Source organism: Erpetoichthys calabaricus, chromosome 4 (assembly GCF_900747795.2).
Source record: "Erpetoichthys calabaricus chromosome 4, fErpCal1.3, whole genome shotgun sequence".
NCBI lineage: Eukaryota > Metazoa > Chordata > Cladistia > Polypteriformes > Polypteridae > Erpetoichthys > Erpetoichthys calabaricus.
This window is the reverse complement of record NC_041397.2, coordinates 304,793,911-304,819,287: the sequence shown is the minus strand read 5'-3', so window position 1 is coordinate 304,819,287 and position 25,377 is coordinate 304,793,911. Positions and strand designations below refer to the sequence as shown.

Here is a 25,377-nt window from a genome sequence, read left to right as displayed (position 1 = left end):
GATGAACAGTCTGAATTGGTCTGATGGCCTAATGGGGTTAACTATCTTGTATCTTAAGTTGCCTTCTGAGTACACTGTATTTTTTACCCAAGTGTGTCTCGATTTAGCAGTATGAGCCTTTAATACCATACTTCTTCTGTATGTAACTCAAATATAAATATTGTGTTTTCCTTTCTTTCAGGTATACCTCTACTACTAAGATGAATACAACTACCATTCCAGAATCAGACTTTGTGTTGAACTGCATGGTTGCCACAGACAAGAAGACCTTTACAGTTGCAACCCTTGCTTTAATCTACCTAATAACTCTTTTTGGGAATCTCCTTGTAATTCTGGTCATATTAATAAACCATCAGCTGCAGACACCCATGTTTTTCTGTATTGGCGCCTTAGCAGCGATTGACTTGGCAAACAGTAGTAACCTCATCCCCAAAATGCTTTCTCTTCTTATATTTGACTACACAGTCGTGTCCAGTGGTTTTTGTTTGCTGCAGATGGTTCTTGTCTTCCACTTGGAGGTAATAGAAACTCTTCTTTTGGGCCTAATGGCATATGACCGGTATGTAGCCGTTGTGTATCCTCTGAGATACCCTTCCATTATTACAAATAGAACTGTTTTCATTTTCCTTTTAGTTTTTAATGGTATTGGACTCATTGACATCACACCATTTATAATTTATGCTAAAGAGCTTCCCTTCTGTAAGACCAATGTTTTGCCATATTGTTTCTGTGATTATTCTACTATGGTTCATATTGCTTGTACCGAAGACCCAAAATACTTAACTATTTTGTCCATCACTGCTGCTGTCCTTGGCATCGGGCCATTGGTCCTGATCCTGTTTTCCTACACTCGGATTGCTTATGCGGCTCTTAAGATTTCATCAGTGGAAGGCAAGAGAAAAGTTTTCAGCACATGTTTGACACACCTTCTGGTGGTTGGACTCTTCTATTGTCCTTTGTTGTTGTCTTATGTGCTACCGGGAGCTGGAGTAAAACTGTCAACAGAAGCCTATAACACAATGGTCATTGTGGGTAATATCATTCCACCAATGTTGAATCCATTAATTTATAGCTTTAGGAACAAAGAAATTAAAAACAGCATTTATAAGCTTTTTATGGGAAAAAGAACTGTCACACAAATCGAAGCAAAGAAATAATACTATAATGTATAATAAACTTCATAAACTTCTGAAAATTGTAATTTATATTTAATTCATGCAAAGCTCAAGGAGGAATACAAGAAAGAGTAAACATCTAGTAAATGCAGTCCATCTCTTTCTGGGACTGGCTTCTTCTTCTACAAGATCACAGAAAGTCAGCAAGAAGGAATACAAAAAAACAAACATATTGTCATTGTGATCTGGGAGTCCCATAAACACTTGCTAAAAATGCCCACTAGTGTTGAAAATAACTGTTAAACCCCAGCTTGGTATAGGGCAAACACAAAGGTCTTTGTAAAATAATAAAACAATTATTTTTAACAAAAATGCCTTGTCACACTATTGTGAAGCTCCATAAAGCACAAAAGCAAAGCAATTCCAGTACAAATATTCTAAGAATGGTCAAAAACAGAGCAACAAGGTCAACAATCCAATAGACTCTAGATGTGGACCTCCAGCGCTCCACTCCATGGAGGAGGATGCTGCTTTATATTATATGTCAGTGATAACATCTGGTTACACTATGGTTAAGATTAGGGTTTGGGGAGGGTTATCTGACTCAAGTCAAGTAAACCAATTGACAACAACTGGCTGTCCAGTTGAGCTACTGAATCACGGAGTTGTGGAGGCCTGCAGCTGGACCTATTTACAAAAAATCCAAAGAATCACCAAGCACCAAACTATACATACAAAGATACGCTCACCAAATTCACAAGCAAATTTGAAATGAACCACCTGGAACTGTGGGAGACCCCTTTGGAATTGTAGGGCAGAGAGCAGTTCCTTGCAGGGATTGCCTGGTGGCCCCACCTGTTGGGGGTACTACTCACAAAACATATGGACCATAACCAAGACATAGTAAACACTGCAGATAGTAAACAAAAGAAACTTTAACATAAATAAATGTTTCCAAACTCAACAAAACACAGATTTGAAGCCCAATCGGGGAGGAACCTGGGCTAAAATATAATAATTGTGACTTGAACGTACAGCCATATCCATTTACACTAAGATGGGTAACCAATCAAATTGGTGAGGTATTTTACAATTTTAATGAAAATATTGAAAACATACATTAGTAATTTTTAGGTTTAATTGTTTGACGCAAAACTAATACTTTAAATATGTTCTTCCATAGACTAATATGATATAAAAAGAAGTGCTGAAATTTAGTAATAAAAAAGATTTGTATGAAACAATGCATAAGGTGAGCTTAACGTTTCGGTAGTTATTTGGCAGTGCTTTAATACAGTTTTTTAATTCTTTAGATCCACAATAAGAACATACAATTGCCAACCATGGGATCCATTTTTTTCTAAGACAGTTAAACATTAATTAGCACACAGTGGCCACTGACCACCACCAAATGAGGTGCACACCAGCACCTGTTAAGTACACCCTTTCAATAGTCCTCTTGAGCTGCTCCATTTGTCTTTCCTTATCTCTGTTTCTCTCTCTTTCTGTCAGTTCACTTTATATGTTACTTAAATTCTTTAAGCTGGCCTCAGTTACCTACTCTTAACCCTTAAACTGCCACATATTTGGGGGCTAATGCACCCCTGGACGGCAAATAGTTTTTTGCTGCACTTTTTAAGTAAACGTCACAATTCACAAAGAAAAAGTGAAATTTAAATTGAATACATTTTTTTTCATGCAAAGAGCATCACCATTACTGCAACACTCATCATTTTACACACTGCCAATGAACTGTAAAAACTATTAAAAAAAACTGCTGGAATATGTAGAAGGTGCAACTGACGCCTTTGATGAAATTCAGTAAATCTCCGGGCCTACTGCACATGAACTGCTTGCACGCAAGCACACAGAGGTAAACGCTGATGCTGGCAGGCTAGTCTAGTGCAGCGGCTGAATCCCAGGGACAGTGATGCTGTGGTGCTGCAGGCAGCGGCAGTGGTCATGAGATGGCTGCTCAACAAGTGTACGGCACAGACTGATCAGCTCCAGCATGCAATGAATGTACATTGTCGAATATACTCGGCTCCTGCGTGCTGGCAAATTGCACTGAGAAACGACTATAGCCAGTTGCGACATTCAATGAATTTATGTCACCGAATGTACTTGGCTCTGGCGTGCTAGCAAATTGCACTGGGAACCAACTTTAACCGGTTGCTGAATTCAATGACGTATGCCGCTGAATATACACAGCTCTGGCATGCTGGCAAATTGCACTGGGAACCGACTTTAGCTGGTTCCGGCAGTTTAAGGGTTAAGATAAAATAATGTAATGTTGAAATAAAGTCACAGATCACAGTGGAACATTTAAAACTTTTGGATAAATATCTGGAATAACTTATGCCCAAAAGTCATTGTGTCTGAATTATAAAAATACTTTGAAAATTTCATGAATTTAAGTAAAATGATTAAGATACATTGAAAATGAATTATGGTCTCCAAAATCCATTACTGACAAAGGGACAAATCGTTGCAAAGCATTATGTAACAATATGAATAGAAAAACGCAAGTGGAATAGACTCCCCATCTAGCTGTTAATATTAGTTAAAACTGAGTAATTCATTAAAATTTTATAACTAAGAACTTAGAAAGGAACTGATTTATTGTACAACAGAAAAACGCAAAGGTGACAATTATCTTCAAATATCTTCAATATTTTAATTTCAGTCTAAAGATACACCAAATCAAAAGTGTCTGTTTGAGCCAAGATTAACTGTAATCTCAGATAAATCGGTTGTTCATTGTACTGCTAAGCAACTCTTTCAGCATATGTTAACTGTACTCCTGCTCTGTCCTTGATATCTGCGGTGCAATCGGCCTCTTCGTGCACCACAGAAACTGTATAACATGCCACAGTTTTCTACTGCATGCCTTATCTTCTGCCTGCATATCAATTGTATCCCCATTTATGAACCCTTGCTACTGTATATGGGGGAGGTGCACCTTTGTCATGTAATTAATCAGATGGAACAGCTTTTAGCTGCAGGCTCATAATGTGAGTTCGTCACAATAATAATCTACGGATAAAATTAGTTCAGTCCATTCTGTACATAAATGTGCTCATATAATTGCTTTCCACTTTCACTCATTTCCATTGAACTGAGTTAGTTTGTCCTTTTATGGTTAATTTACCTAAAGCAGCAGTAAAAGGTGCTGCTGTACAAGCTGCTTGCATGCACATGCCATTTCCCTGGGGCTGGACTGGGGATCCGAGCATCTTTCAGATGTGTAAAAGACAGAAATATACAAAATATAGAAACTGGTGTAACCACTGTCATGATAAAATTGAAAAAGGTCACTAACTTATAGTTGAAGTTGCACAGAATGAGTCTCTCTATTAAGTTAGATGGGTTTGTAGATTCTCCAGTGTTTTTCAAAAGAAAATTTTAAAATCTCTAAACTTTGTACAGTGCAATCTAAAATATCTCAACGAAAACTGAACTATCTTGACAATTTTTTTGTGAAGAATAAACGTGCCAAATTTCAATAAAATCAGTTTTTGGGAGGGTAGAGTTGTGTCACTCTGACAGACAGACGTGGCTATAATAGGTTCTTCTCATGTCATATGTGAATGCACCTAATACAGGAGAACTCCCATTGTAACAAAATTCATGAGACCATAAAAATATTTTGTTATAACAGAAATTTCATTATAATGAATATGAGGAAAATATGTATACTGTTGTGACCTGGGTCACAGTGATTAATCATCTCTAGTGGCAGCTGCTCAAGGACAGCTTCGTAGCTGCTCTGCTGCATCTTACTGCATAACCTGCTTGTCGCACGATGTTTAGAACATTTAACACCCAACCTGGACTCATCTTTCTGTCTCTCATGCAACTAACTCAGTAACCCAAGCTTGACAATATACCTGTATAAAAAAACAGCACTTCTTAACACTAGAATTACCAAAGTTTACGAGAAAACTCCTAATATCCGGCCCACCTTAAATCCATTCACACGTCTCCATTCAGCGTCTTTTGTCTTGTAAATGTGTCGATAATCCCAAGCAGTCTGCTATACCATCCCCCCCACCGCCGGAGAAACTGCAAAAACCTCTCCCAACTGAAGGCTTGTTTATCAGTGAGTCAGGCACATAGGCTAAAAAATTATATTGTTATTCAGAACACATGCATTTCACGTGTGCTCCGTGTCTACAAAGATCTGTGTAAGTCTAGGATGACAAAAAATTTTGAACACATTCCTAAAAGACAAACTTTTTCCATATTTTAGTACTAACAACAAAATTTTAATATGAAGTGTTTAATGTGTGAAGACTGAAGTCCAAATATCAAATAAGTACTTTCACAAAAGATGCAAGCATAACAGAATAAATGCGCATTTTTTCCAAGACTATAACCGAAGAAAAAGAAATCAGGTTAGTGTTGCTGGTTATCCTGCCATCTTGGTTGGCGTACAGCGGTTAGAGCTGCTGACTTCTATTCAGAAGGTCCTGGGTTTGAGTCTTGATGTCATCCTACACTTACACAGATCTTTGTAGACATGGAAAACATGTGAAATGCATGTGTTCCGAATAACAATATATTTTTTAGCCTAGGTACCTGACTCCCTGATAAACAAGGCTTCAGTTGGGAGAGGTTTTTGCAGTTTCTGCAGCGGTAGTGGGGTTGGTATAGCAGGCTGCTTGCTGCTTCGGATTATCAACACATTTACAAGACAAAAGACGCTGAATGGAGACGTGCGAGTGGATTTAAGGTGGGCCGGATTTACGAGTTTTCACGTAAGCTTTGGTAATTCTAGTGTTAAACTGCAAAAAATATTGTTATTTGAAAATGAGACGTTAGATGTAACTCTCTTTAATAGAAATACAAATGTGCTTCTAATTTTTTTTTCATTCAGGTCCCAATGCTCGATCTTTAAATTTGTCTTCTTTTTTTTTTTCAATCCTTCAAAATTGTTGACAGCATTGAATGCACAATGCTGAATGCTTTCACCTGTCATTTTTCTTCATTCCTGAATCAACTTTTTCTAGGATTGTTAATTTTTCTTTCAGTGTAAGCTGACACAGTTTCTCACTTTTTTGTTCATCACAAAGAAAACTTTGAGAAGCGCTTTGAAACTCAAACAGTACAGTATCTGCATATGACACAATTACGCTGGGAGGAGCACTGACTCCACCAGAATTCGGCTATGTGTATGATATCTTGCTTACACTCACACCGAGCCTCACCGGGACAGCCCAGGACCAGAAATTTCACAACAGACTGTCACTTATTTTTAGTTTAACAAGAAAGAGACAGTCTGTTGCAGGTTTCCCAGGATTCTGCGAAAGTGTATGCATGGCATTAAGCATTTTCTGCATCGCATTATTATCTTCAATGACCAGTCTGGTTGAAAAAACGTTTGTTATACAGAAATTACATTTCATTAAAACGAAATCAGTTTAACATGATGTTGTACGAATATTTGTCCGGGCCAACGAAAAAGTATTCATTATTCTAAAAATTTCATTACTTTGGTATTCACTGTAAACGGAATTTGACTTGTAATACTGTAAGAGCCTTTTGTTAGTTAGTTAGTTTATGATAAAATGATGTGTTATGTTAAAATGTTTGCATGTATTATTGCATAGCTAATAGAGGATTCTATTATAATCCCTTCAAGCTGACTTATAAATGAAATATTCTAATTATTTTTTGTCATTCTGACTAGAGATAAATTCAATCTATGATCTGCCTTGGTAAGGCATGGAAGACAAACTGTTTCAAACTGAACGTACTGCCTGTAATGAACATACTGAATGTATTGAACGTACCGAAGTGAAGTCTATGTAAGTTTGCCATATACAACTTTTAAACAGAATGTAACTGAAGTTTGATGCTAAAAGCTAAGACTGTAATGAAACAGAGAAGAAACCTTTTGTTTTTCAGAATATTTGTGATTTCTTCTTTTTAAAATTTTCATTAAACTTTTTTAAACCTTCTTTATTGAACTGTGGAATTTCTTTTGTTACATGTGTGACTCATGCTGGATCCTACCTTTCCAACTCAATAGCTGCTCAATTTTGGTAACTTGGAAAAGACGCAGCTATAAAAATAAGAATATATCATTCTATTTAAATCTTGTCACTATATTGTCTTAAAAATTACAATCACAGAGTGGAACATTCATGCTTATTCCTAGAAAACAGCAAGAGAAACTGACTAATCAAGGTTGAAACTTTATCCCTGTGGCAACAGACACACCATTTTGTGTGTCCTTTAGCTTAAAGAATGAGAAGAAATTAATTACTGGAACGCTGCAAGTATGACTCCAATCTGGATGAAGGACTTTTTGACAAACCACCAACAAAGGTTTAAACTCGACCCTCATCTCTCTTCTTCCCTTTTGCTCATCACAGGATCTCCACAAGGCTGTGTGTTGAGCCTACTGCTTTATTCTTTGTACACATATGACTGAACCCCAATCTATCCCACAAATACTATCTTTAAATTTGCAGATGACACCACTGTAAAATGGCATGGTGGCCCAGTGGTATTGCTGCTGCCTCACAGTAAGGAGACCTGGGTTCGCTTCCCGGAGTGGAGTTTGCATTTTCTCACCGTGTCTGCGTGGGTTTCCTCCAGGTGCAAAGACATGCAGGTTAGGGGAACTGCCGATCCTAAATTGTCCCTAGTTGTGTGTGCTTGGTGTGTGTGCCCTATGGTGGGCTGCTGCCCGGGGTTTGTTTCTTGCCTTGTACCCTGTGTTGGCTGGGACTGGCTCCATCAGCCTGTTTTAGGATAGTGGGTTGGATAATGGATGGATGGATGGACCACTGTAATAGGGCTCATATTAGAAGGAGATGAGTTGGCCTACAGAGACGAGGTCCAGAGACTGACAAAATGGTGTTCAGTGAATAACTTAATACTGAAGACAACAAAACAAAGGAACTCATTCCGGACTTCAGAAAGTATAGCACAGAACCAGTTCCTGTTTACATTAATGGAGACCATGTGGAAAGGGTGCAGACCTTCAAATTCTTGGGAATCCACATTTCAGAGAATCTTTCCTGGTCTGAGAACACCACAGCAATGCTCAAAAAAGTACAACAGAGAGGGCATGTTCTGAGAGTGCTCAGGAAAAACAACTTGGTGCAAAAACTATTGGTGGCTTTGTATTGTTCAACCATCGAGAACATCCTGGCATACTGTATCACAATGTGGTACACCGGATGCATGGCATCAGACAAGAAGGCTCTCCAGAGAGTCATAAACACAGCACCAAAAATCACACGTTGTTGTCTGCCCTCCCTGAAAGATTTTGCCAGCTCCCAATATCTCACCAGAACCACAAAGCATCATTAAGGATCCTTCACACCCTGGTCACCACCTGTTTCAAATGTTGCCCTCTGGTCGGCGTTATAGATCTTTGAAAGTACAAACTGATAGATTCAGAAACAGTTTCTTTCCCATGGTCATCAATACATTGAATAAAAATAACCAAATTAAGGTAGATTAAATCATTTTTGGTCAGTGTTGGGAAATAGACTCATATATACTGCTGCTGTTCTTGAGCAGCTACAACCAGTGTTATCTCATTTCTTTATAACTGTATTTTTACATATTATATTTCTTATTTTTCCTTGCTTGTATTATGTGTTGTAGCATTGGTTGTGTTTCACAAAAAGCAGTATCGTTTTTGCTTTTTGTACCCAGTTGGAGAGGCCCTCATAATTTTGTTGTAATTATTTTACAATGACAATAAAGGCTTTCAATTCAATTCAATCTTCAGGAAGGGAAACAAAAAGGATACTAGTAATTACAGATCAATAAGTCTTACGTCTGTGCCATGCAAAATTACTAATATGATAACTATAAGATGAAATAAATAAAAGTACCTAAAAAAAAACCTAATACACTAAATAACAGCCAGCTTGGGTTTATGAGAGGATGGTCCTGCAAAACAATCTTTTAGACTGGAACATTTGACAAAAACAAAGCAGGCGACATAATTTAGTTAAATTTTCAAAAAGCCTTTGATACAGTCGTTTCACACCAAAGAGGAATTTTGAAACTTAAAGCTGTAGGGATCAGAGGTAACCTACAAAACTGGATCTCAAGTTGGTGAACCGGCAGGAGACAAAGAGTACAGATAAATGGAGAATGCTCTACGTGGAGAGAGGTCATCAATGGAGTCCCTCGGGGATCTGTCCTTGGACTGTTACTTTTTCAGATTTATATTAATGACATCGATTGTGGTAAACCTGTGAAATTTGCAGATGACACAAAAATTGGTGGGATGGCAGACATGGAGGAGCCAGCCAAAACAATTCAGAAAGACATGGATAAGCTTCAGAACTGGGAGATCACCTGGAAAATTAAGTTTAATGTAGAAAAGTGCAAAGTGCTACATGTGGACCAAAGGAACACCAGTTATAAATACAAGGTGGGAGACAATGAGTTGCAAGTAGCAACCTCTGAAAAGGATTTAGGGGTTTATGTTGACACAACATTTTCATTGACTAAGCAATGTACAGAAACAAAATGTTAAGCTATATCATAAAATCTGTTGGAATTTAAGTCAAGGGATGTTATTCTCAAACTAGTAAGACCACATCTGGAGTATTGTATGTAGTTCTGGTCACCAAATAAGAAGCAGCAGAACTTGAAGCTGTGAATAGGAGAGCAACCAAGTGCATCCCAGGACTTAAGGACATGTCCTACTCTGAAAGACAGAGAATTAAACCTGTTTAGTCTCGAGCAGAGGAGACTGTGGGGGGACCTAATCCAACTGTTTAAAGTCTGCACAGTCATTGATAAAGTAGATCCAGCAACATCCTTTCAGCTTAATGGCACATCACATACTTGAGGACATCAGTGGAAATTTAAGATTGAAACCAGGAAGCACATCTTGTGGGACTCTGGAACAAACTACACAGACATGGAGTTGAAGCAGAATCCTTGACAACCTAAAAGAAGAATCTGGATTAGGTACAGGGCTATTAAAAGCCAGGCATGATGGACTGTATGATCTCCTTTCATTTGTCAAGTGTTTTGTATTCTTATATTCCATGTTTCAACATGTGTGTGGTAAAGCTGTACAGACAACCCAGAAAAAGCATTACAAAAGGGAGGATAATTATTGACTTATTCTTGTACATATGTTACATATTTTTTCTCTAATCTTTTATCATATAATGACTTCATAAAAATGATAAGGCTAAATATTTGGACCATGGGTCTTTACAAAAAGGATAGAAGCATTTTTTCAGTCCATAAAAAATTCTTTGAAGAGTTGTTTCGTTACGCATCACTACTAGAATTTTGTTTTATTTCTGGATGAATATTACTCAGTCTGAAATATTTCCTTACAGCTGCTTTTATCTTTTTGTTCCTCAAGCTGTAAATCATCGGGTTGGCCATGGGAGTAAAGAAATAATTCAGCCCACCAATGAAGATGCGTCCATCATAAGAGATACTGTCTATTCTCAGTCCAATATAAACAATGGCAGAAGAAATATAGTACATTAACACAATAATTACATGAGATAAACACATCGAAAAGGCTTTCTTGTGGCTTTCCTGTGTTTTCAGTTTCAATACAGAAGTTATTATTTTAAAATATGTCCACAGCACAAAGAGAAAGGGCACATAAATAACCGTTAGTGCTAGGCACAACGAACCAATTGCATGTTCCTCAACGTCAGCACAAGCCAAAGAAATCACTGCTGGATAGTCACAAAAGCAGTGCATAATTTTATTGGAGCCACAAAATGGCAAATAAGAAGCCAATGCAACTGGAATTAATGGAATTATAAACCCCAATATCCAAACTGTGGCTGCCATTGTTATGCAAGTTTTTAAATTTATAATCACATTGTAATGGAGCGGCTTTACAACTGCAACGTAGCGATCGTACGCCATTGCTGCTACAAGAAAAATTTCTGTCAATCCAAAAGAGATGACAAAGTACATTTGTAAAAAACATTCAGCAAAGGACACTGTATTATGTGATAAAAACACAGCCAGCATTTTTGGTATGAGTGCTGTTGCTATTAACACATCTAAAAGAGCCAAGTTCCAAAGAAAAAAATACATTGGTGTATGAAGCCGCTGATCCAGTATTACCAGACAGAGAATGGAAAGATTTCCAGTACAAGTTACCAGAAATAGGGTCAAAAATGCAGCAAAGAGAATGTTCTTATAGTCTTGTAGACCAGGGAACCCAACGATGATGAAGTCTGTGATGCTGATGAAGGATTCATTCAGGCGACTCATTTCCTTAATCTGAAAGAATAAACACATTCATTACAAGCCTGAACATACTTAAGTCTTTATTACATATTTTATATCTAAACTTAGTAAAGTACCCGGTGTTGCACGAGTGTAGATAAACTGTAATTTGGAAATTCAGCCTGAGTTGAATGTATGAGCTGGCTATATACAACCCTAAATGAGACAAAAAGGAAGCAAAACTTGAAAAAGAAAATACCTGTTATAAAGACACACATTGGCCGCTTCAAAAGTTTGTGTACTAAAATCATCCTCCCATCAGCCCTAGTGTACTCCTGCTGCCTAATGGGAATTGTAGTCACCATGTCAGCACTGGTTTTTGGGTTGCTTCTCTTCTATTATAACTGCTCTTCAGTTCCCTTCACTTTCTGCACACTTTATTATGTTGTAGATTTAATTGTAAGTGGATAAAGTTGCCATTTTTGCCCAAGTCATAATAGCAAAATGAAAACGTGTCCTCACAAAAGTTTGGAAATTTATTAAAAATCAGACACTGAAATCTCTAATTCATAGAATTTATTCAGACCCTTAATTCGGTATTTTGTAGAAACAATTGGCAGCAATTGCAGCTTTGAGTTTTCCTAAGTAAGTCCCTGTCAGATCTTCTCAAGCTCTGTTAGATTGGATATGAAACATCTGTAAACTGCCATCTCAGGTCTCTCCACAGATGTTCTATGGGGTTTAAGCCTCAGCTTTGGCTTGGCTTGGGGTGGAATGGTGGCTCTGAGGCTAGGGATCTTTGGAATCCCGGAAACACCAGAATTGATTCTACTCCATTGGGCTCTTGAGCAAGGACCTTAACCTCCAATTGCTTCATCCTGGGTAAGATGTAAATCTGCATCCAGCCCTGCAAGCCGGTCCTCCAATTTCTTGGGAAAACCTGGGGGTTGGTGGTAGGATTGGCACTCCAGCCACTGTAAAAAAACCTCACACTCTTCAGTGTTGTGTTGAGGTGTCACCAGTTGCACAGCTACACCTGTATCTCAATCTAGGTGGTTCACCGTGTCATGGGTGCAGCAATGTTCTGTAATCAGTGTGTGCTCCCAACCTCTTTGGCTTGTCCACTCAAGAACAGTCATAGACTTGTCCTGAAGCCACACCAGCATAGTATACAATGGTTCTTTATAAAGTTGAAAGGTGAACCATTAGCCTATTATGAAATTGTGTGCACCCTGGAAGAGATTTTCTTTAAACACTTCATTGTATTTGGCTGCATTCATCCTCTCCTCAATTCTGACCAGCCTCCCTGCCACCTAAAAGCATAATGCTGCCACCACCAAGCATCACCCTAGGGATGGTATTGGGTAGGTGAAGAGCAGTGCCTGGTCTTCGCCACACATATTGCTCAGAGTGAAATACTCTCATAATCTTTTAAACTGTCACATGCCTTTTACTCAAGGCTGACTTCTGTCTAGCCAATCTACCACAAACACCTGATTGATGAAGTGCTGCTAAGATGGTTAGCCTTCTGACAGATTTCCCCATCTCAGAAGAGGACTTCTGATGTTCTGGTCTCCATTGGTTTCTTGGTCACTTGCTGACCAAGGCCCTTCTTGCCTGCTTAGTCATTTTGACCAGATTGCCAACTCTAGGAAGACTCTTGATGGTTCCAAATTTCTTCCATTTTGCAAATATTGAGGCCACTGTGCTCCTAGGAATACTCAAAGCTTTAGAAATGGTTTAATATCCTTGACCTGATTCATGCCTCACCAGAATTTGATCGTGGAAGTCTATAGAGGTTTCCTTGGACTATCATGACTTGGTTTTTGTCCTGACTCCCAGCATGGGATCTCATATGCACAGGTGTGTGCCTTTCTAAATGATGTCCAATCAATTCACTTTGCCACAGGAGGACTGCTATCAACTTACAGACACATCTCAAGGAGAATTAAAGCAAACCTGGATGAAGGACCACCATCTACAGCTCAATCTGTGAAAAACCGACCTCTTTATGATACCATCCAGCCAGCCAGTCTGTTCAACTCCCCTTCTCTGTACAGCTTGGCTCACTGTCACTAACAAACTTGGGGTGGTGATTGATAAGCATCTATGTTTTTCTGACCACATTTCTACTGTTTCTCATTCATTCAGGTTCATGCTGTACAACATTCACAAGATGAGACCTTATCTGACTGAGTATGCCACACAACTTCTGGTCCAGGATTTGGTCTTGTCCCATCAGGATTACCACAACTCGCTTCTGGCAGGAGTACCCGTGTGTGCTATCAAGTCACAAAGCCAGGCCTAGTAAATAAATACACTGGGTATTTAATTATACGGCTTGTTTGTGCAAATCTTTGTAACATTGTAGATTATTAATTTTCTAAGAACATTATTTATATGTTTTGGAGTCTGGGGCTGATTTGTACCTCTTGGTCCTTCACTTCTCTCTCATTTATTTCTACACATCGTATTAACACAGACACTTCATGGTACATGTACACAGGTATAAACTGTAAGCACACTAGTTGGACAGCTGCTGGTTTCTTGGTCAGTTGCACCTGTGGTGCCCGGCGGGCGTCCATGCCCGGCCGGGACGCCCAGGAGGAGTGGAGGAGGGCTTGTGCCTCCTCCAGGACACGAGGCGGTGTCCTCCGTGGTGGCTTTGGGGACCACGGGTACGGAGCTTGGAAGCTCAACCCTATAGGGGCCCGTGGTCACCGCCAGGGGGCACCCCGATGCCTTGGGAGCGTTGGCCCTCAGTACTTCCGCCACACCGGGAAGTGCTGGGGGGAAGAGACTTAAGGACACCCGGTGGACTTCCGGCTTCACCAGGGGAGCTTCCGCCACACATGGGTGTGGCTACGGAGACACCGAGGATGCACCTGGACCCCATCCGGGGCACATAAAAGGGGCCGCATCCCTCCAGTCGGGGCGAGAGTCGGGAGGAAGAAGACGAAGCGTGTTGGAGAGGAGTGGAGATGGACCAGAGAGAGAAAAAGGCATTGTTGTTGTGGCCAGGACTTGAAGGGGTGATTCGTGCTTTGGCACTGGGTTTGTGCACTATTACTGTAAATATAATGTATAATAAACGTGTGGTGGACTTTAATACGGTGTCCATCTGTCTGTGTCCGGGCAGCTTATCACAGTGGCGTAGTCGGCAGGAGGTTCCGCCTGGTTCAAGGTGGGGACCTGCATCCAACAAATGTTCTGTGAGCGGCCCGGTGCAGCAGCGGCACCCCCACACGTGCCGCAGGAGCGACGCATGCACAACCCCGCGGGAGCGATTCACCTCACGGCCCGTCACCGGTCCCTTAAATGGCCATGTTCTCCTGGTGTGGGGAGAAAAACAAGGACGTTGCCGGAGTGCAGCGGGCTCCGGCAGGCACACTGTCACCGAAGACGTCCGGTTCGGCAGCGTGGTGCAGAAGGCGAGTCCCAGGAGGTGAGTGCCCTGCCCAATGGCGACAGGCCCCGTGGGGGCAAGCTTACCTTTTGTGTTGCAGGCAGGGACTGCCTGGGACTGCGTCAGTGGCAATGGGATGCCGTGCCTCAAGCTGTCGACGGCACCGAGGCGGCAGTAGGCAGTGCCACGAGAGAGGAGTTGCTGCAGCTCGATAAGCAGCAGCCGCTGCTGGAATCCAGGAAGGCACGTTGCCGCATCAGGAGACGAGGAAACAGAGCCAAAATGGTCGCGGACCGGAAGCCGCTCCCAGAGACTGGCTCGGGATTGGGCGGTGTGTCTGACGGGTCCGCCAATGATTGGATGGAGGCGGGCACACAGAATGTCAATCCCGGGCTGAGAAAGGACCCGACGGGGCCGGTGGGAAGGCCCCTCAGAGAGCAGCCGGCGGATATGCCTGACAGAAAGGTAAGGCAATTGCCGACTGACTCTCTGTGCTTGCCAGCGGCTCTGCGTGAGCTGGAGGAATGCCTGCAGCCCGCAGAGTCGCTTTTACAGGTGATGCGCGTCCTCCGTAGAGGATTGAAGGAGCTGGAGGTGAAGGCGGCCGCGTCCGTGATGACGCTGCGACAGTGGGCGGATCGTCACGGCGCTGGAGGCTTCAGCCGGAGGGACGCGGCGGGGACGGTAAGTAGGACCGCCCCCGTACAGAGAAAGGGAGATCCTACCGATGGGGACCGTGATTTCAGTGATTGGGACCATGTCGGTAGGTCTCCGACAGCGGATGCTGCGGTGCGGGCTGCTCGCGTGGTGAGGGGAGTAACAGCGAGAGGGTAGGGCGGACAGGGGCTGACAAGTGCCCTGGGTCCTAGCGCCCGACGCCCAGAGCTCGCGACAGTCTCCCGTCGCTCTGCATGGACGCAGACAGGAATGAGGCTGAGCGTTTGTCATGCCCAGACTCAAACCGTCAGGGCGTCCAAGAGGGAAAGGAGGGATCGAGGGCTGAGTACCGATTCCTCCAACAGGAAAGGACGTGCTGCTGAGTACGCACGTCCAGTGAAGGGCCACTTCCCTGACCCAGTGGAATGGAGAGAAAAGCAGGTGGTCCCGTTAGCTAGAGGGACACGCAACCCGTGGAGAGGGCTCCGAAAAGGCAAGTTCCGGGATCCTTGTAAAAGGGGGGAGCGCTGCTAGTGCGCGGTACGGAGGGATGCCAGGGAAGGGTGTCCAGGCAGTGGCTCTGCCCCTGTGTTTCTGTGTGTTGCAGGATCGGGCCCGGGACGAGCAGTAGGACCTGCTTCGTGGGACGCTGACCCTCATCAGATGGACCGTCTGGCCGGACGACACTTCGCTGGCGATGGGGCAGCCTCTCAACCGGCGGAGGCTGCGAAGGCACGAGCGGCACTAAACAGCGGGCAAGGAGATCTTGGAGGGGGTGCCGAAGAAGAGAGTTTCAGGGTGCCGGATTGGACCCTGGACGGAGAGTAGGACCCACTTCGGGGTTGAGCCGTCCTAACGGGGTGTGTCGCTCGGACCAACGGGTCTTCGCTGGTGATGGGGCACTGTGGTGCCCGGCGGGCGTCCATGCCCGGCCGGGACGCCCAGGAGGAGTGGAGGAGGGCTTGTGCACCTGGAGCCCATCCGGGGCACATAAAAGGGGCCGCCTCCCTCCAGTCGGGGCGAGAGTCGGGAGGAAGAAGACGAAGCGTGTTGGAGAGGAGTGGAGGCGGACCAGAGACAGAAAAAGGCATTGTTGTTGTGGCCAGGACTTGAAGGGGTGATTGGTGCTTTGGCACTGGGTTTGTGCACTATTACTGTAAATATAATCTATAATAATAAAAGGCAAAGTCCTCACTGACTGACTGACTGACTCACTCACTCACTGACTGACTGACTCATCACTAATTCTCCAACTTCCCGTGTAGGTGGAAGGCTGAAATTTGGCAGGCCCATTCCTTACAGCTTACTTACAAAAGTTAGGCAGGTTTCATTTCGAAATTCAAAGCGTAATGGTCATAACTGGAACATATTTTTTGTCCATACACTGTAATGGAGGAGGCGGAGTCACGTATCGCGTCATCACGCCTCCTACGTAATCACGTGAACTAAAAACAAGGAAGAGATTTACAGCACGAGACACACGCAGGAACGAAGGTAAATGACGTTAATTTTTGACTGTCTTTTAATACTGTGTAAGCATACATATTAACACATGTGCAATTAAACATGTGCATTTACGGGGTGATTTCTCAGGCTTAAAAGCTCGCCTTTTACTAAAAAGGTAAATGCAAAACTATTTTCAATCAGTTTATTGAAACGCTCCTGTTAAGGATTGCAATAACATATTCGCCAGATAAAAGAACGAAGTAGGGGGAAATGGAGGAAGAGCCGGAAACAGCAAAGAGCAAAAAATTAATTAAACAATTGAGAACGGAGCGAGTGAAGCATACAAGCATGTTCATAAGGGAAACAAAACACGGTGTAAAACGTAACTTTAAATTAAGTTTATAGAAACGCTCCCGCTGCGGATTGCAATAACATATTCGTGAGATAAAAGTTTAATGAGAAGACACGAGGTATAAACGAACCACACACCGTGGCGCAACGTTAGGGGCAACAGTTTCAACCATTCTATGATCTGCTTCTCGCAACTGAAAGACGGCACATGGCGGATGTTAGCCGACTTGCTGACTGCAACGTTAGGGGCTTCAACTATGGCGCTCACGCCACATCTCAGTGCCAACACTTTCCAGACTCTACTTAAAAGACACGCCCTCCTCACTGGACAGTTAAAAAGACCAATCAAACTAACGATGACATCAAGTATTACCCAATCAAAAGTAGGAAAGGAGGCATCTTCATAAAATGCGTGTGGGATGATTTGCATGACACGCTGCTTTAAAAAAAAAATGATAAAAAAAATACGGGATAAATCCCGTCCAGTATTGATTCAAAACGGGACTCGCAATTTCATTCTCAAACGCGGCACGATTCCGTATTTTAAAGGACGGGTGGCAACCCTACAGTGCCAGGTAAGCACCCATACAATCAGATTGTGATTCAGACTAGGTATGCAATGAATGTAATTTCCCCGATCTACATACAAGGCGAAAGTCTTGCAACATTCAAAGATGAGTACTTATTAAGTACACCATGGCACATAAAAGAGCTTATGAAGCCTTGAACCGAAAAAAGCAAGATCTCAGAGATCGTAAAAAAAAAAAAGGAGGTAATGTCGTTTTACTCGCTGTACATTTTACTCAAACATTACCAGTTATTCCACGAGGGAGACCAGCAGATGAACTCAACGCGTGTTTAAAATCCATGCTTCTCCCACGCTCGGTTATATGTCGCGTGTTCTCGGGTAGGTACACCAAAAAATGTATACATTTAAGCATGTAATGGGCAAACAAAAAATGAGGTATACCCGAAGGCACTGCAGTAGTACTCAATGTAACTTTACTTCTTAAATGTTAATGTTTTCCTGTTTAATAATTTATACGCTTCTTATATATTGTTCTAATTCTTTTATCAAAATACCAGTGACAGCGCAATGCACGATAACATGGAGTGAATACACCATACGCATCTGCCCACGTCCGCCCTGGTGTGCGCAGATAGGAGTTGATTCTAAAATAAAATAAACATAAAAAGAGTAATACAATCATGACCCATAAAGCGGATAGCAGACGTGACGTATTATATGTGTACCAGATTTCAAGTCAATAGGTGATACGGTTTGCAAGCTACAGCTGATTTTAAATCCTGGACAGACCAACGAAAAGCCACGGTAGCAAATTATAGAAGAAGATTTTACTGTTTAATAATTTATATTTATATGAAATGTGCTTCTTATATATTACTTCATATTCTCATATGATAATGATGTTAATGTTGTTTATATTGATTTCTATGTTATTGTAAGTGCATCTATGTGTGTGTATGTATGTATGTATGTATGTATGTGTATACAGTGGTGTGAAAAACTATTTGCCCCCTTCCTGATTTCTTATTCTTTTGCATGTTTGTCACACAAAATGTTTCTGATCATCAAACACATTTAACCATTAGTCAAATATAACACAAGTAAACACAAAATGCAGTTTGTAAATGGTGGTTTTTATTATTTAGGGAGAAAAAAAATCCAAACCTACATGGCCCTGTGTGAAAAAGTAATTGCCCCCTGAACCTAATAACTGGTTGGGCCACCCTTAGCAGCAATAACTGCAATCAAGCGTTTGCGATAACTTGCAATGAGTCTGTTACAGCGCTCTGGAGGAATTTTGGCCCACTCATCTTTGCAAAATTGTTGTAATTCAGCTTTATTTGAGGGTTTTCTAGCATGAACCGCCTTTTTAAGGTCATGCCATAGCATCTCAATTGGATTCAGGTCAGGACTTTGACTAGGCCACTCCAAAGTCTTCATTTTGTTTTTCTTCAGCCATTCAGAAGTGGATTTGCTGGTGTGTTTTGGGTCATTGTCCTGTTGCAGCACCCAAGATCGCTTCAGCTTGAGTTGACGAACAGATGGCCGGACATTCTCCTTCAGGATTTTTTGGTAGACAGTAGAATTCATGGTTCCATCTATCACAGCAAGCCTTCCAGGTCCTGAAGCAGCAAAACAACCCCAGACCATCACACTACCACCACCATATTTTACTGTTGGTATGATGTTCTTTTTCTGAAATGCTGTGTTCCTTTTACGCCAGATGTAACGGGACATTTGCCTTCCAAAAAGTTCAACTTTTGACTCATCAGTCCACAAGGTATTTTCCCAAAAGTCTTGGCAATCATTGAGATGTTTCTTAGCAAAATTGAGACGAGCCCTAATGTTCTTTTTGCTTAACAGTGGTTTGCGTCTTGGAAATCTGCCATGCAGGCCGTTTTTGCCCAGTCTCTTTCTTATGGTGGAGTCGTGAACACTGACCTTAATTGAGGCAAGTGAGGCCTGCAGTTCTTTAGACGTTGTCCTGGGGTCTTTTGTGACCTCTCGGATGAGTCGTCTCTGCGCTCTTGGGGTAATTTTGGTCGGCCGGCCACTCCTGGGAAGGTTCACCACTGTTCCATGTTTTTGCCATTTGTGGATAATGGCTCTCACTGTGGTTCGCTGGAGTCCCAAAGCTTTAGAAATGGCTTTATAACCTTTACCAGACTGATAGATCTCAATTATTTCTGTTCTCATTTGTTCCTGAATTTCTTTGGATCTTGGCATGATGTCTAGCTTTTGAGGTGCTTTTGGTCTACTTCTCTGTGTCAGGCAGCTCCTATTTAAGTGATTTCTTGATTGAAACAGGTGTGGCAGTAATCAGGCCTGGGGGTGGCTACGGAAATTGAACTCAGGTGTGATACACCACAGTTAGGTTATTTTTTAACAAGGGGGCAATTACTTTTTCACACAGGGCCATGTAGGTTTGGATTTTTTTTCTCCCTAAATAATAAACACCATCATTTAAAAACTGCATTTTGTGTTTACTTGTGTTATATTTGACTAATGGTTAAATGTGTTTGATGATCAGAAACATTTTGTGTGACAAACATGCAAAAGAATAAGAAATCAGGAAGGGGGCAAATAGTTTTTCACACCACTGTATATATATATATATATATATATATATATATATATATATATATATATATATATATAAAAAATCTATATATAAAAAATATATGTGTATATATGTATATATATATATATATATATATATATATAAAAAATATATATATAAAAAATATATGTGTATATGTATATATAATATATCTGTATATGTGTGTGTATATGTGTATATGTATATATATATGACAGCAACACTCATAACAATGACAACACAATTACATTGACAATCATGTTACGTTATTTTTAAAATGTTTCCTTTACTTTTTCATAACCTCTTTAACACACTACTTCTCCGCTGCGAAGCGCGGGTATTTTGCTAGTGTATAATAAACGTGTGGTGGACTTTAATACGGTGTCCGTCTGTCTGTGTCCGGGCAGCTTATCACACAACTCATTATTAACAGATGGCTGGTTAAGAAACCTGCAAACAATTAAAACCTAATTTCATCAGTTTAAAACTAAAATAGGCAATTAAGAGTTCTGAATCATAACAAACGTGTTAACTAAAACTAAGGCCAAAAAACATATTGCTTTAGTAGTAAATAAGCAAGGAGTGGTGGCTCTGTGGCTAAGAATCTGCGTTGCTATCTGGAAAGTTTCCGTTTCAAATCCCATTACTGTTAGAAGGGATCCTAATCTGCTGAGCTCTTGAGCAAGGCTGTTAACCTGAAAATTGCTACAGGGATACTTTTTTTTTGTTCTTTATTTTGCCTTATACAATTTCTTGTATTAGGAATTTGTTAGTTTTCACATACCCCTTGGGGTCAGAGCGCAGGGTCAGCCATTGTACAGCGCCCCTGGAGCAATTACAGGTTAAAGGTCTTGCTCAAGGGCCCAGTAGAGTAGTATCTCTTTTGGCAGTGACAGGGATTCGAACCAGAAACCTTCAGGATACCAGCGCAGATCCTTAGCCTCAGAGCCACCACTCCATCCCAAAGGTCATGCAAAAAGACACTTTTCCCTCGAGGATTAACAAAGTACATCAAAAATGAAACAGTTTCTAGTTATAAGATTTGGTTAAAGCAAAAACCTACAGCCACTGCAGACCACCAAGCCCAGAGTTGACTACCATATGTATTACAGTATATAGTAAAATAATAATACTTTCGTTTTAAATATCAAAAGGAAAAGCCGCAGCAACATATACTAATTCCATATAGTTGAATTGTGCCCATCACTCAGAATCAGAGGGTTTGAGAATTTTTTGTTATGTGAAAGTAAATCTGTACACTTAAGTGAAGGTAAAGAGAAATTAATTGTATCAGTTTGAGTTACAAATATCACACATTGATTACAGTAATTAGTATTTAAATTGTACTTATTACAGTTTTGATTTATAAAAAATCTGAATATGTATGGCATTAATATACCATAAAACGCTGCCTGGTCTCCAATGACTTTTCATCATGGAAAATATTAATATGAAAGTGTAACATATTAGCTTATATGATCGAACAATACATACTGACATGTAAAGGTAGCAGATCCGAAATGAAAACAAGTTGATGCAAAACAAAACGGGGATCACTCATTTCCTCCAGATTTTTGAAGGACATTCCTAAGTGTTTTTAAATTGTTCATGTTTAAAAGTTCAACACGCAGCAAAAGAAAAAAATATGGCCTTTGTATTTCTGCAAATCCAATAGTGGTGGTAGTAGTAATGGTAGCATTGCCACTTGTACTCAGTACAGCGAAATTTCTACTTGCATGTCCGGAAGCATCTCAAAAATTCCAGCATCATGGTATGAACTTCAAATAATTACTATGCTGGAAGCCATTGATCACTGTTAAGAACTCTTTAACAACAGTAAATGGGTATATTTTCAGAATACATACTACCAAAAGTATATATGTTTTTGATTTACTGCTATGTAAAAGATGTAAACAAAATTCTGTATTTGTTCTTCATGGAAATTACAAAAAACAATGCATGATTATTGTCCTCTGTAAGCAGTCTCTATTCTAAAGTTAAATAGCACCAGTTAAGCTTGTAATAGATATGTAGATTTATAAATCAATATACTGTATAACAGACAGATCAGAATGACACTTGTCAGAGGCATTCTTAGTAAAATAAAGTTTAGTTTTTATTGGAATGTTTGATCTTAGAATATGCAGTTCTATACATGTCATTGATATCTAAGCATAGCTCAGCTTTAAGCTAGCATGTAATCGAACATTCTAGCAGTATCATGCAGTAACCAGTGATGTAGACTCATACTGTCTTTGCAAATGCCAGGCTAATAAATAATAATAATAGTGAAAAATACTAAAAATAAAAAAAATATTCAGAACTGTATACACAATCTTTATATATAATACACTACCATGGCTGTCTGTTTGTCTGTCCAGGATTTTAAATCACCTGTAGCTGACAAACTTATTAACCTGAAATTTGGTACACATATACTACGTGACGTCTACTATCTGCTTTTGGGGTGATGATTGAACTCCAAGGTTAATCCTCTTTTATTTTATTGTAGAATCAACTCTTGGCAGCAGCCAGCAGGGCGGTCGTGCAGCTTTGTTACGGGTACTGTTCTCATCACTACCACCTTTGCGGTCACTTCCCCTACCTCTTCATATCTTAAATCAGTCTTAAGGCAGATTGAAGACTTAAGTGCCAGCTTAAGTGAAAAATTAAAGATAACGTACTAAGTAATTGCAACACAAACACTGACTTAATCAGTTTTAACATGAAAAGATGGCCGACAAAAGAAGAGAAGAAACGGGCCGCTAGGGTGGAGAAAAGAAGAGCTGCTCAAGAAGCAGCAAGGGCATCAACCTCTGAGCAAACAAATCCTAAATGTACAGAGAAAACTATGAATGCTCAAGTCAAGCTTATTTACTGCACATTATCGTGCAGTGCGCAGTTACTGGTAAAATAATATATGTAATATCTCTCTAAAATAAAAAAAAAATCTTGGAAGAAGATGAGACGTGCTTGTCCCAGAGACACTTTCTCAACCCGCGAGACAACAAGAATTTATGCAAAGAGATTTGGAAAAGTCCTGCGTGGTTATGTCAGACACAATTCTTGTAGAGAGAAAGAAACGATATTCACTCTTGGGCAGTTATATGTTGCATTGTCACAATATAATTCCAAACATGGAATCAAAATTCAATGTGATATTGATGAAAAGGTAAAAGTGAAACGAGATCGAATATATGGAGATAGGTGATATGACAGAAGTGCACCACACAAAATGCAGATCATACAGCATGGTAGCAGCAGCAATTCAGCAGCTGATCGAGCAAAGAGGAGGTAAAAAAAAACTGTATGTATTTCCTATTGAATCACTGTTTAAGAGAGGGTGTCAGAGAAGCAATCGTGTCTCCTTGGGGTACGTTCAGACCCACTCCTCACAACGCGAGCGGCAGAGACTCAAGGTGGTTGGTGTGTAGCTTGGGTTTGGGCGAGCGAAGCGAGCAGGGGGCAAAGCCCCCTAGTTATATTAAATATTTTTAAATGCCAATGTGTCAAATATAAATAGATAAGGAGAAGACTGGCAAGGTACAAAAAAGGAGTCTGATGACCGGAAGCATAAAAAAAAAAGGCACCAGTGTTAGCACCGCAACTTTATAGATAAACCAAAAATACTGAACATTTGAGAAAAGCATGATCCTTGGACAAAGCAAAAACTTTTGATTACCTTTCATTTTTGTAAAAAATTCACAATTTACGCATACACTACAGTGTATCAGTGTGTACATGTCATTGGAGTTTCCAGTGTTAATATGGCCATTTAATTTAATTTTCTTAAATTTCCAAAGTCTAGATAGGTAGGTGCCCATACTAGTCTATTCCTATTTGTCTGATGAACGCAGCCTTTTGATCAGCACATACAGTATATCACACAATTTGCTTTACTGGTATTAATATTGTTATGCTATAATATTATATCATGAATCTGAATGTAACGACAGTCCTGCAGTTCAAATGCTCTTTCACATCTGACAGCTTTCCATTTTACTTCACAACAGTGTTTTCAGGAAGTGGTTTATTTAATAATACTTTAGTAAAATACATGTGTTTGGGACATTGTGAGCATACAACTGGTTGACTTCACTTGGAATATGCGACACGAGTATTGTGAGATTTTTTTTAATAGGCATTTTGGTATTGTTTGATGTTGTCCAGCATTGGTCACCATAGACTTATACTGTATCAGATAATTCTGTTTTGCATGAAAACATGACATTTAAATTTTTTCTTGGCCATCACTACAAACTACTCAGCAAACCTACACAGCCACTTTTCCACTTTTCCTTTCCGAGAAACAGTACAGGACCATTTCCACACAAACTAGTAGATTCTGAGACAATTTTTGTCCTAAATGCATTTGTAAATACTAGAAAAAAAATCTTGAAACCTTTTGAAATCTGCCAATGGAGTAAGAACAATCTGATAGTTTAAGTACTGCAGAAATTAATATATTACTCATTTACTCTTCTGTAAGAAGGCCTTAACAAAGACTTCTTTTGGTCTTCATAACACTTATAACACATCAGTAGATGGATCATTCATCTTTGTGTTGTATGTTCTATTGACGTGATTTGTAAAATGACTTGCTAATATGAAAGTCTTATACTAAATATGAAATATCAAGAGAAATGTGTCTCAGTTAAGTCACCTCAGAGCACTCCAAAACAATATTTTGTTAGTCACATTACAGAAATGAATAAACTCTTTTCTTATGCTTCGTTTTATGAGACCCAAATAAGTGTTTGTTAAGGTCTTGTTACATAAGAGTAAATGAGTAATAAAATGTTACCCAAAATTTAATTGACAAGATTTCTTAACATTAGCTAAATAACCTTAAATACACATTTCTTCATAAGTCCACGAATCTTACAATAAGGAAAACAACATTTAATGGCATAAAATATAAGCTTGTCACTTGCACACTGCAACATAAAAACAAAACCTTTTTGTAATTTGCTCACAATACTCACTTGAAATCCCATTTACTCTTTGTGTTTTCTTTAATATATAAGTTCATATACGAGGCTGCACACAAATACATCGTTGTCTGTGCACTGTATTTTAT

General features: G+C 40.2%; 2 protein-coding genes across 2 annotated transcripts; one reads left to right on the top strand and one right to left on the bottom strand.

The window, feature by feature from the left end:
• The first annotated feature begins 200 nt into the window (after positions 1 to 200).
• Positions 201 to 1,157, top strand: LOC114641199 (olfactory receptor 5F1-like). The gene has a single exon (XM_028790289.2). It carries the CDS (start codon positions 201 to 203, stop codon positions 1,155 to 1,157), a length of 957 nt encoding a protein of 318 aa, XP_028646122.1.
• Positions 1,158 to 10,241: 9,084 nt separating this feature from the next.
• LOC114641197 (olfactory receptor 6N1-like) lies at positions 10,242 to 11,354 on the bottom strand. Its single transcript, XM_028790288.2, has one exon. The coding sequence runs from the start codon at positions 11,352 to 11,354 to the stop codon at positions 10,380 to 10,382; it is 975 nt and encodes a 324-aa protein (XP_028646121.1). The 3' UTR covers positions 10,242 to 10,379.
• Positions 11,355 to 25,377: the final 14,023 nt, after the last annotated feature.

Coding starts and splice junctions, on each gene's coding strand:
- LOC114641199 (XM_028790289.2), top strand. CDS start 201: ATGAATACAACTACCATTCCAGAATCAGACTTTGTGTTGAACTGCATG.
- LOC114641197 (XM_028790288.2), bottom strand. CDS start 11,354: ATGAGTCGCCTGAATGAATCCTTCATCAGCATCACAGACTTCATCATC.